General features: G+C 47.5%; 1 protein-coding gene across 1 annotated transcript in view; it reads left to right on the top strand.

Moving 5' to 3' along the window:
* The first annotated feature begins 4,561 nt into the window (after nucleotides 1-4,561).
* Nucleotides 4,562-13,338, top strand: part of ZNF341 (zinc finger protein 341) — a 37,665-nt gene continuing 28,888 nt past the window's right edge. The window contains exons 1-4 of the mRNA XM_034641593.1: nucleotides 4,562-4,681; nucleotides 8,874-9,098; nucleotides 10,009-10,070; nucleotides 11,617-11,665. Of these exons, the coding sequence (XP_034497484.1) occupies nucleotides 4,613-4,681; nucleotides 8,874-9,098; nucleotides 10,009-10,070; nucleotides 11,617-11,665 (405 nt within the window). The 5' untranslated portion in view covers nucleotides 4,562-4,612. The remainder of the gene's footprint in view (nucleotides 4,682-8,873; nucleotides 9,099-10,008; nucleotides 10,071-11,616; nucleotides 11,666-13,338) is intronic.

Here is a 13,338-nt window from a genome sequence, read left to right as displayed (position 1 = left end):
GGGGGGAGCACGGGGCAGAACAGCCGGGGAGGCATGGCCGCGGCGGAGGGGGGAAAGGCCTTGGACAGGAACAGCGTCAACAGCGAGGGCCTCGGGCCGGTGCGGGAGGGGTTTTCTGGAGGGAACAGCCGGGGAGGCGGCACCGTGGAAGCCGGCCCCGCAAGGGCTACGCTGAGGTAGACAGTGGTGCGGGGGCCAGAGAGGCTTGGCAGCTCGCGCAGCGTAACTAGGCGTCCTGAGCACGAAGAACTTGCGTTGAACTCCAACTGTACCTCATGTCTTGAGGTATCTCTCAAAATCAGACCAGGAAAGGATAGGTGCTACCTGTGTGCAAGGCCAGGATTCGGCGCTCACAGACACAAACCAACGAACACTAGGCGCCTATTTTGTGCACCATGCTGGGGTGCAGAGTTTTATACACTCAGACCAAGAAACGATGGGTGTCAATGGTATGCTTGGCTGGGACACAGTGCCCTCAGACGGAAACCTGTGAACACTGGACACCAACTGATAGACCTGTGGTTTGGAGGTTCCTAGCAGGGAAGTGGACCTCAGGCGCAAGGAATTGTGGGATTTGGAGACAGCAAACACTGAAGGCCTCCCTATGCACCTGCTGGGCATGGGTGGGTGGGAAGGGGAGGAGCTTTAGTGACTAGGACCCTATCACAGGGTGGATGCAGGGGGCTGTACAGACCCGAGAATGCGCTTAGAGGGGTGTGATAAGATCAGTGTACACATAATTAGGGTAAAGACTGAAAGTTGGCCAGACCAGTAGTATGTAGCTGAGACTTTGAGTCCCTTAGGACATCTCAGACATGTCCCCTCACTTTTTGGAGGATCAGAGTTCTTACCATAAAATGGGGGTAAATCCTACCCCCATCTGGAGAATTTCAATCTCAGGAATACAGACACAGCCAGATGCAATTCCTGCCTCATAGTCCGAGCAGGTGGCACATGAGGGGATGGAGGCATATAGAAATTATAGAACAAGCAACTATTGAAATTTTAGAATTATAAGAAAGGTAAACCGTAAAAGATTACCTTAGCTGGCATTTAGTGCTGTTATGGGTGTGACGGATGTGGAGGGCCAGGGTCAGCGTGGTTCCCTCTGGGAGACCAATAGAATAGGGTGAGGCCTACTTTGTCTTTAGGTTCCATGGACGTTCTCCATGTTTGAGTTTCCACTACAAGAATGTGTTCATGTATTGAGTGATGAGGAAATTAAAAGAAAAATCAGTTCCTAGGACAGTGTGATGCATGCTGGGCTAGGTCAAGGACAGCAGAATTGTGGGGACCCAGAGATGACTCAGGCAGTAGGAACTACATTTGCAAAGCCCTGGGGGAAGAGAGGTCTTCTAGGATTCACTGAAGTTCATGTGAGTGAGGAGCTAGAGATCAGACTTACGAACTTTATCCTGGAATCACTGTGGAGCTGAGAAAGGGTTTTCAGCAGGGGAGCAGCACGATCTGATGTATGTTTTATAAAGTTCACTCAGGCTGCTCTGAGGACATGCTGGAGGGGGCTGGAGTGGCAGCTGGGAGGTGAGTGAAGTAGCTGCAGTTGTCCTGCTGAGAACTGATGGTGGCCTGGCCCAGGGGGACAGCTGTGGGATGGAAGAAAGTGGATCTGAGAGAGGCAGTAGAGGCAGAATAGGCTAGATTTGCTGAAGGACTAGAAATGAGAAGAGGTTGGGGAAAGAATGAAGGGGTGCCCCAGGGGCTGTGGCTGGGTGGACATTGGTGTCTGTCCTTGTTGATGAGGTTTACTGGAAGAGGTAAAACTGAGGGGTGAGGGTGACACACTTAGCTTGATCTCAGTTTTAGACAGGCAGCATTTTTTAAAAGACTGGTTTTTTTTTTTTTTACTTTTAGCAGCTTTAGGTTCACGATGAAATTGAAAGGAAGGTACAGAGATTTCCTGAATAGCCTCTGACCTCACACATGGCTAGCCTCCCCCATTATCAACATAATTCGCCAGAATGGTACATTAGCTACCACGGATGAATCTACACTGACACATTGTAATCATCCAAAGTCGATGGTTTTTCTTAATGTTCACTCTGGGTGTTGCACATTCTATTGGACAAATGTACGATGACATATATCCATCATTACAATATCATCACAGAGTATTTTCACTGCTCTAAAAATCCTCTGTGTTCTGTCTGTTCATCTCTCCCCCAAAACCCCCGGCAGTCATTGATCTTCTGGTTGTCTCCATAGTTTTGACAGGCAGTATTTTTTGAATCAAAATTTTAAAAAATTTGTTTTAAGATTTGATGTATTTATTTGACAGCACACAAGTAGGGGGAGCAGCAGGCAGAGGCAGAGGGAGAGGGAGAGGCAGGCTCCCGATGTGGGACTTGATCCTAGGACCCCGGGATCATGACCTGAGCCAAAGGCAGACGCTTAACTGACTGAGCCACCAAGGCACCCCTTGAATCAAATTTTTTATTTTGAAATCGTTGTTGTTTTTTTCTGTAGATTCGTATATACCCTTTACCTAGTTTCCCTCAAGGTAACATTGTGAAAGACTATTTTATATTACAACATACAGAACAGTTCCATCACTGTAAGAGGCTGCCCTTTGATAGCCACACCCACCTCCTTCCCCTCTCCCTGTCATCCCCGATGTCTGTCAACCATCAATCTATTCTCTAGTTCTAAAATTTGTCATTTCAAGAATGTGTAAATGGAATCATATAGTATATGACCTTTGAAGTTGGCTTTTTTCCACCTATCATAATTCCCTGGAGATTCACCCAAGTTATTGTGCATATCAGTAGTTCGTTCCTTTTTATTACTGAGTTGTATTCCGTGGTATGGATGTACCACAGTTTATTCACTCAATGGAGAACATCTGAGTTGTTTCCAGTTTGTTACTATTATGAATAAAACTGCTGTGAACACTCATGTGCAGATTTGCATACAAATGCTAATCTACTCACAATTTTGCCTAAAATAGTAGAAGATTTATTGAAGCTCATCCAGGGGAGCAAACCCCAGGTTTGGGACTCTAGATTTTGCGGAGAACTAAACAGGAGGTGTGTCAGTCTGCTCAGGGAGAGGAGAGAGAATCCAGACTAAAGGAACCTTTCAAAACAGAAACATTTAGGGGATGGACAGAAGAGAGCAGAGCAGGCTGGGAAGGAGTGAGCAGAGAGGTGGGAGAAGACCCAGGAGGGAGGTATCCTAGAGCCAGAGAAGGGAGTGTCTCAGGAGGGAATGTAGGATACCGCCAGGTGTTCTTTGGTGATTTTGGTGGAATGCTGAGGGGTTAAGCCCATAGTCGGTAGAGGAGGATTGGGAGGTGGGTAGAGGAGATAGAGGGATACTTCATGTTGAAGGGAGAGAGATAGGAACATGGGTTCAAGAGAGGGCATTCTAGAGCGAACCGAGCATGCGTAGCTGTTGATGGGAAGGAGAGGTTGCAGGCGTACTGTGAAGAAAGGGACCAGTTGGTGGAGAGTGGTTTCTGAGGGAGGGGTTGGAGGGAAGAGCTGGACTCAGGAGAGACACAGCATGCCTTGTGACAAGAGAAAATATGAATTCACTTCAGCTGCAGCAACTTATGGTTCTAATTTGCATTGCTTTTAGAAGCTGGAGCAGGTGTCCAGGTAAAAGCTGAGAGGTTGGAAGCAGAGCATTGGCTGTGAGGACAGAGAGAAGGAGGCACCCTCTGGGTGTTTTGGGAGGGAGGCAATGTGCTTTGGTGGCCACTTAGATGCAAGGAGGCCTATCCTCCAGCTGGTGATATGGCTAGACAGTGTACTACTATGAACCTCAGCAGTGTGGCAGCTGATTGGAAAACGTGGAAGTCCTCAGCTTCTCATGGGTGCCTGACCATAAATTCAAATTACACTGTTTACTGAGGAACTGAAAAGAGAAATACACGTTGGGAAACAAGGGAAGTAAGGATGCCCAAGTGCAAATAAATTTGTGGGATTTGTGGGGTAGGATGGGGGAAGACTCAGTAACATGATCTGTGGAGGGGCTTATGATTTAGGATCAGACTGTTCCCCGAGGACGAAAGAAGCCAAATCTAGCAGTGGCTTAAACAGGGTGGAAGTTTATTTCTCTTGTATGAGAGTCCAGAGGAAGACAGTCCAGAGTGCCAAGGGTGGCTGTGTTCTACAAGGTTCTCAGAGGCCCAGGATCTTTCTGGCTTTTGCCCTGCAATCCCTAGGGTATGGCCCTAATCCTTATGATTTGGGATGGTGGCTGGACTTCCCACTATCACATTCTTGTTGTAGGAAACAGGATGGAGGATGGGGCAAAAAAGGGGCATCACATGCCAGGCAGTTTTAAGAAAAAACTTCGCAGATACTGCCATAGAACACCTTTCCTTAAATCCCATTGTCCAGAATTTAGACATTCCCTAGCTGCAAGAGCAGCTGGGAAATGTAATCCTTATTGTGGGGCCATATTTTCAGCCAAAAGTCTTGGGTTCTATGGCAGTGGAAGTAGGAGAGAATGTATGTTGGGGCACAGCCAGCTGTCTTTGCCACAGAGGGCTTGTGTTGGGCCTGGCTCGTAAGGAGGAAGTCAGAGACTCCATTTCTTTTTTCAGGAATGGACAATCAGACCGTCCTGGCAGTCCAGTCCTTGTTGGATGGCCAAGGAGCGGTCCCTGATCCAACAGGCCAGAGTGTCAGTGCACCTCCCGCTATCCAGCCCCTGGGTGAGTATCTGCTCAGGGTCACCAGTGGGAAGGGTGGATAGCTCCCTGTGAAAAACAGGTGAGGCTCATGAGGGGATATGAGAGTGAATTGCCTATTGGGGTGCCCAGGATACCATCTGGTGTCTGAACCCTCTCCCCTTCCTCCCACCTGGGTCTTCAGGCTCATGCTTTTCTCAGATTAGCAACGAGGGCACACTTTCTCAATCACTTAGTGAATTTGAGGATTGTGACATAGGGAATGGCTAGGAGCTTAGTAATGTTTGTACCTTTGACCCAAAAGTTATTTCTCAGCCTTCCCTCTATGAAAAGAACAGGCTGAACCTGAACCTCCAATTTCCAGGCCAGGCGCCTGAGGCACAGAGAAGGCAAGGAACTTTAGAGCCCCGTGTGAGTCTATGTATTCATTTATTCATTCCATAAACATGTTTGAATTCTTGGGAACCATTCTAGGCACAGAGAGATACCCACCTGGGTTTGAATCCTTATTCCCATATTTCCTGGCTCTATGACCTTGGGCAAGTAAGTTAACTTCTCTATGCCTCAGTTTCTACATCTGTAAAACGAGGATAATATCTTACCTCGTAGAAACCTTGTGAGGATTCTTGGGACTCCACTTGCAGCTGTTTTGTAAATAAGGAACACAAGTTTCTTGTAGTTTGTACAGATGAATGCTTATTTCTCTTACACGAAGTCCTGATGTGCGTTTGGGGTGGGTATGGTGAGACTCAGACCCTTTCTTTCTTATGGTTCTAATGCCCTCGGCCTGCCATCCAGGTCGGCTGCTCCAGGTTTCCACTTTCATTTCCACATTCTAGTCAACATGAAGGGAAGAAAGAACAAAGTGGAAGTCATACACCTTCCTTTTATTTTTTTTTATTATTTTAAAATATTTTATTTATTTATTTGAGAGAGAGAGCGCAAGCATGAGTGGGGTGAGGGGCAGAGGGAGAAGCAGACCCTCTGTTGAGCAAGGAGCCTGATGGGGGCTGGATCCCAGGACCCCAGGATCATGACCTGAGCCGAAGGGTAAGGCTTAACCGACTGAGCCACCCAGGTGCCCCTATATGCCTTCCTTTTTTTTTTTTTACTATCTTATTTATTTATTTATTTATTTATTTATTTATTTATTTATTTATTTATCAGAGAGAGAGAGCATGAGCAGGGGAAGCAGAGAGAGAGAGAGAGAGAGCATGAGCAGGGGGAGAAGGAGGCAGAGGCAGAGGGAGAAGCAGACTCCACACCAAGCAAGGAGGCCGATGTGGGACTCAATCCCAGGACCCTGGGATCATTACCTGAGTCGAAGGCCTGGTCAGTTATGACTGAGCCAAAGGCATATAGTCAGTCATAACTGACTGAGCCACCCAGGCACCCCTATATGCCTTCCTTGTAAAAGGAAGTTACAGAGACAGTATACTTCTGCTCTCACCTATTGGTCAGAATTCAGTCGCATGACATGTCTAGCTGCAAAGGCTGGGAGATACAGTCTTTAGTTAGACAGTCATGTTTCCCACTATTACTGTCTAAGAAAGAAGAGTGGATGTTGAATGACAAGTAGACATTTCTGCCACAACGTGTCGAGTACTTGGCGCAGTGCATGGCCCGTGATAGATCATTCACTGTGTTTTTCACTCATTCAGCAAATACCCATCGAGGGCCTATGTACCCAGGAAATATTGCAGTTATGATAATAAGTAAGACTCTTTTCCTCCCTTTCGGGGGACTCACTGTCTGGTGGTGCTGGGAAAAGTGTGGTATGAGCGATGCACCCAACCGAAGGAACTGTGACAACTACCTTTAGGAAGGCTTCCTGAAGGAGGTGACATCTGAGCAGAGTCTAGCAGAGCTGTTCTAAGAGAAGCAGCTTGCAGGGGGAACAGGGAATGCAGAGACATAGAAGGTCACGTAGCCCATTTGGGGACTGATGAACACATTCAGGCAGGATAAATATTCTCAGCTTTGAAGCATACCCACTCTACTACTTCCTGAGTTCTAATTTTTCGATGTCTGGGTAAACATGGCTGGATATTCCTGCAGGTGCCTACGTGGTTTTGAAATCTCCTTTTGGAAGCACAAAGTTAGCACTTGACACAGGCACACGGGGTCACAGATTGCTGTTGGGTTGGCCATGCCTGTGGTCCAGCCGCAGGTTTTCTCCCGTCTCTCACTTACCTTGCTTTTTATTATTGTTCCTCTCCCTCTGCTTCCATGTGGGTGTGACCCCTAGATGACGAGGATGTCTTTCTCTGTGGGAAGTGTAAGAAGCAGTTCAACTCGCTGCCAGCATTTATGACCCACAAGCGGGAACAGTGCCAGGGGAATGCTCCACCCCTGGCCACCGTCTCATTGGCCACTAACAGCATCTACACGCCTTCGGCAGCCCCCACGGCAGTCCAGCAGGCCCCACCTCCTGCCAATCGCCAGGTATTCTTTCCTTTGTGTGTTCGTTCATTCATTCATTCAAGTCTTTTTTGAGCACACACACTGTGTAGGCACTGTGTTGGACAAATGTTCCAAATCACTGCCCTCATGGAGGTGGGTGAGATAGTACCCAAACATATATGTAGAGATATACTTTTTTCAGGATGTTAAAGTGCAGAGAGATGGGGATGCCAAGACACGGATGGGAGGTTTTGCCATTTGGTATGTGGTGCTCGGGGAAGAGCTCTGTGAAGAGGTGACCTATGAGCAGAGACAAGGTAATGAGGGAATGAGTCATGCTGCTAGTTTAGGGAAGAGTATTTCAGGAGAAGGGATCAGCAAGTGCAAAAGTCCTGGGGTAGGAGTGTGCTGGATTTATTCCAGGACCAGCAAGGAAGTGAGTATGGCTGGAGCTGAGTGAGTGAGGAGGAGGGTAGGAGATGATAAGGTCAGACAGGCAACAGGGGGATCCTGGCGAGCATGTGGGCCTGGTGGGCTTTTACTCTGAGTGAGATGGGAGCCTTTGGAAGGTTTTGAACAGAAGAGGGACATAGTCTGATTTACACATAAACTAGGTTACTCTGGCTGCTGTACAGAGAATAGATTTTGGTGGGAGTCAAGACAGAAACCCAGGAAAGCCATTAGGTTGTACCCAGGGGCTGTTGTACCAGTGCAGGCAGTAAGTGGTGGAGGCTTGACCGGGATTCCGGTGGCGGTAGAGGTGGAGAGAAGGGATGAGATTTTGGAAATGTGTTGAAGGCAGAGCCAGTAGAGCTTGTGGGTGGCTTGGATGTGAGGTGTCAGATCAGGAGGAGTCAAGGGGGATCCACTGCAGAGGTGGCGTTGCCGTTTACTGAAGTGGGGAAAACAGCAAGAAGAAGATTTGGGGGGGAAGTCAGGAGTTCAACTGGTCATGCTGGATTTGAGATACCCGTTGGACCTTTAAGTGGAGATGGTAAGATGCAGACAGATCAACCAGTCTGGAGGTCAGGGGAGAGCAGAGACACCCTGGGTCAGGGGCTCGTAGAAGGATTAAAGAATCCTCATAAAGGAGGCTGGACATGTCTCAGGACACCAGGTCAAGGGGTCACATTTCCTTCTGGCTTCCTCTTGTCTCCTTATTCCTTTAAAACATTTTCTCCATCCACTGTATAGACATAATTCTTGCTGTCAGAATAAAAACATTCACCCTAGATTCATAGGACTTGTACACTGATACTTCTCAGGCTGCCACAGACCTCTCCTAACACAGAGCATGGTGATTCCCACAGGAATTATGTAGTGCTATTGTTTTAGAAATTTTGAAGTAAAGAGTATATAATCTGCATGTTATTATGCTATGACTGTATTGTATTTTTTACTCCGTTTCCTCTTCGAAGGACACCAAGGCTATTTCCAGTTATTCACTATTAGAAATAAAGCTGTAGAGAATACTCTTGTTCTTGGGCTCCCTGTGGACATGTGTGAGTGTTCCTTGAGGAGAGATATCAGAAAGTATTATTGCTGGGTCATGGGGTATTTCTCTTACAGAGAGGTGTGGCTTCATCTCATTTCATAGATAAAGAAATGGAAATTCTGAAAGGTGGAGTGACTTGCCCAGGGTCACACAGCAGGGAGAAGTAGAGGTGGAAATGAAACACAGGTCTGGGGAATTCTGGAGCCCAAGTCTTTTCCATCATGCCCTGTTTCCTTCCAGAGCCTCAGACATTTCTCTTCTCCTCCCTTCCCTTCTCTCTCTCTTTCTCCCTCTCTCTCTCTCCTTCACACTACCCAGATCTCCACGTACATTACAGTGCCCCCATCCCCGCTGATCCAGACCCTGGTGCAGGGGAACATCTTGGTGAGTGATGATGTGCTCATGTCTGCCATGTCGGCCTTCACATCCCTGGACCAGCCCATGCCCCAGGGCCCCCCGACGGTGCAGGTAAGGAGGGGGCTGGCTTTTCCTAGGGTCTTAATTCCAGGCCTGTATGTTGACAGCTGTGGATTTGGAACCTTGTAGAAAGAAGAGTGGTTGGCCTCAGCTCTCTCATGTTGAAGAGAGACTGTCAGTCTCCCCTTCGTCTGCCCTGCTGTGGGTAGGGAAGCAGTCACTTCAATTGGGACCTAGAACATGACTTTGGGGTTTCACTGCCACAGTCTGGGTATTTTGACTCCTATTTTGACTCTTTCTCTCTCTCTCTTTTTTTTAATGAGTGTTCTCCATGCCCAACATGGGGCTTGAACTCATAACCCCACAACCCCAAGATCAAGAGGCACATGCTGTACCGACTGAGCCAGCCAGACACGCTTCCTATTTTTATTCTTTTTTTTAAAAGATTTATTTATTTGAGAGAATGAGCACAGGTGTGTGCACAGGGGGTGGTGTGGGGAGAAGGGGGCCAGAGGGAGAGGGAGAGAGAAAATCTCAAGCAGACTCCCCGCTGAGCACAGAGCCCCATAAAAGGCTCAATCCCGTGACCCTGAGATCATGACCTGAGCCTAAATCAGGAGTCGGATGCCTTACCAACTGTGCCACCTGCGTGCCCCCTCATATTTTTATTCTTAACAGAAGTGTTTCAGTCCATTGGAAAACAAGAAAATACACAGTAGAAAAGTAAAAACAAAGTTTAATTACTCATAATCAGGAACCTAGAGAGACATGGCAACCGGCTACAATGTGCAATTCTTTTTTTTGTTTTTTTCATTTTTTGCCTGTATTTCCTGATCCCCTTCACCCGTTTTGGCCACCCTTCCCCCCTGCAATATACAATTCTTGGTTGGATCTTGGATTCAGGGGGGAAAGAATCTAAAGGCATTATTGGGACACTTTGGGAAAATGAGAACAGGAGGAACTTGAATATTTCAGATAATAGTAGTGTATCAACATGCAATTTCCTGAGTGTGATTGTCAAATTGTGGTTCTACAGGAGAATATCCTGTTCTTAGGAGGTGTATCCGAATACAGTATTGAAGAACAGAGTGTTACAATGTGTGCAGCTAACTACCAAGTGGCTTGCTAAGACAGATATAACCCTGTGTGTACGTACATAGATAATGCATACACACACATATGCATATTACAGATGTGGCAAAATGATAACAACTGGTAAATTAGATGCAGTATAAAGACTGATCAGTGGTTTTTTTTTTTTTTTAAGTAATCTCTATACCCATGTGGAGCTTGAACTCATGACCCTGAGATCAAGAGTCACATGCTCTACTCACTGAGCCAGCCAGGGGCCCCTGATTACTGTATTCTTTTTGCAGCCTTTCTGTAGGTTTGAGATTTTTCAGAATAAAAGTTGGGGGGCACCTGCCAAGTTTTTCCCCAAATAAGTTTGACTGTGGAACCCAAGGAACAGCAATTAATAGGATCATCCTTTGTGAAATACTGATCACTATCATTTTTTTTTTAAGTAAGATTTTTGCCTAACGTGGGCCTTGAACTCACGATCCAGAGATCAAGAGTTGCATGTTCTACCAGCTGAGCCAGCCAGGCACCTGTGATTACTATAATTTTAATAGCTGTAGAAGATTCCATTGTGTGGATGGACCATCCTCTGTATAGCCAGCCTTCTGTTAACAGACACGCAGATCATTGCCATTTTTTGCTGTTGTAAAAACTACTGGGTAACCATCCATGTACACATATCTTTGCCCACCTGCTTAATTATATTTTTGTGGAATAAATTTCTAGAAGTCAGTGGCTGCATTTCAGGGGTCCACAGCCACCCACACATACGGTGACTCTCGAGAAAGACTCCTAGGACCCGGGATAGTTGTACTCACAGCTGTGGTTTATTCCTGACAAAGCGTACACAGCAGGATCAGCAAGGGGGAAAGACATCAGCTGGAGTCTGGAGAAATCCAGACATAGGTTTCTACTGTTCCTCCTTTTGGGGCAATGGGGAGAGATGGCACAAAACACTTTTTCCTCCTTTTGTAGGCCATCATACCTATAAAAGGAAGAGCAGCAATGTGTATGCATGTTTCTGCCCAGGAAGTATACCCAAGATTCAAGGCTCAGGGCTTTTCTTGGCATGTAGGTGCCACGGTGAGCAAATTTCCAGACTCTTAGAAGGAAAGGAGGGTGTTCACCACAGGTCACATGGTCCGTACAAACAATCTAGGTGACCTGGTACAGACTGGTCAGTGCCCCGGGTGAGCAAAACGGCCTTATTGGTCATAGGCAACCTTCCACAAGGCAGGTTCTCAGAGGCCATTCAAGAGCTGGTCCCACAAACAAGCCCTCCTAAGACAGCAACACTGGGGCTGTAGGTCAACTCAGTTGTGCCCAAGCTGGGCCATTTTTGTCGGCTTTCCTAGAGTAGAGGGGTAATGGCACCTGGCTGATGCTTCTTCTGTATTCTTCCATGACTGTGTTGCCATGCCTCCCATCAGCCCTGTCTTCTGAGCTGCCTTGTGAGGGGCTCTTCTTTCCACGTGGCTGGCTAAGACAAATGTCCTTCCTCACTGATAACAAGACAGCTGATATCAAGAGGGTGTGACACTTTGATTCTCTCTTCTGATTTCAGAGCAGCCGAGATCCAGGCACTGGGAATGCAGCCTTACCCACCCCTGGAGGTGAGCAGAGGTCGGGGTTTGGGGGTGGAGGGGAGAAGCTGGTTATGGTTATCATGGGTAGCCTGGACCTTTTCCGAGCACCAGCTGTGTGCCAGGCACTGTGCCAGAGGTACCGTGGGAGACAAAACCAGATCAAGGGGGTATCCACGTCATGGGAGAGAAGGACGTTAATCAAGCCATCATACCTATAAAGGTAAAATGCAAACCATGAGAAGGTGGTCTGAGATAGAAGTTATAGCAGAAATACAAGCTACCCTCAGGGAGGGCTCAGAACATTCAGAGAACATCAGTGTTTTAGGGAGAAGATTCCAAAAAATTATCTTTGTCGAAGTCTCTTACATTTTTAAAAATTTTATTTATTTTATTTTATTTATTTAGTGGGGGGAGAGCATGGGGAAGGGGTAGAAGGAGAAGGAGAGGATCTCAAGCAGACTCCATGCTGAACACAGAGCCCAACACAAGGCTTGATCCCCACAACCTCTGAGATCATGACCTGAGCCATAATCAAGAGTCAGATGCCCAAACGACTGAGCCACCCAGGCACCCCAGTCTCTTACATTTTTTTTTTAAAGATTTTATTTATTTATTTGACAGAGAGACAGCCAGTGAGAGAGGGAACACAAGCAGGGGGAGTGGGAGAGGAAGAAGCAGGCTCATAGCGGAGGAGCCTGATATGGGGCTTGATCCCATAACGCCGGGATCACGCCCTGAGCCGAAGGCAGATGCTTAACCGCTGTGCCACCCAGGCGCCCCCGGGCTCTTACATTTTTAACAAGCTAGATATATGGGTTAGCTATGGCTGTGTAAGAAGTTTCTGCAGAACCTCGGTGGTATATGGGAAAATGTGTTTATTGTTCTTGCACCTACATGGCTTGCTTGGCAACTCTGCCGATCTTGGCTGGGCTCTTCCAGGTATCTGGAGATGGCAGCTGTCAGCTGCTATAGGATGGCCTGGGCTGGGATGAGTTAGGTGACCCAGCTCTGCTCAAGGGCATCCCTCATCCTCCAGTGGGCTAGCCAGGCGCCTGCTCACAGAAGCAGTGGAGGTGCCGTCACGGAAGCAGAAATGCTTGTGGCCTCTTGGAGTTTAGGCTTTTGACCGGATCTCTTCCGTTGGCCAGAGTAGGTCCCAAAGCCAACTTAGATTTAAGGAGTAGGGAAACAGAATGCCACATCTCGATGGGGAAAGCTGCAAAATCACGCTGTGAAGGACACGGATACTGGGAGGGGTAGAGAATTGAAGCCACAAAGCAGTCCGTGTACCCTATGTGCCCCACTAATTTCCTGCTACAAGCTCAAGGTGCTCAGAGTTCAGAACCTGCCCCGACCCCAGTGCTAGGGGGCGTGGTTCTGACAGCAAGAGGCTGCCTGCACTTGAGGTCACATTAACCCCCACTCACCTTACAGTCTGGCCATACAGACATTCTATGCTTAGAGAGCATGGTTCTCTCTAAAGAGAACCCGACCAGTGGGGAAATCCTACCACCAGCCACGTGATGTTATGAGAGCCTACAGGGGATTTATCCTAGCTGAGGCAATAGAGCAAGCTTCCCTGTGTTGAGTTAAAAAAAAACAAAGTAAGTCAGTGAGATGCTGAGAGGAAGATGCTGGCCTGGGAGGCAGATGGCACCGTAGCAGGGAGAGCTGCTCTTGTTTGTTTTCCATGTGGACGA

The sequence above is a fragment of the Ailuropoda melanoleuca genome, chromosome 13, assembly GCF_002007445.2.
Source record: "Ailuropoda melanoleuca isolate Jingjing chromosome 13, ASM200744v2, whole genome shotgun sequence".
Taxonomy (NCBI): Eukaryota; Metazoa; Chordata; class Mammalia; order Carnivora; family Ursidae; genus Ailuropoda; species Ailuropoda melanoleuca.
The sequence above is the reverse complement of the archived record's forward strand: the minus strand, read 5'-3'. Positions and strand labels throughout refer to the sequence as shown.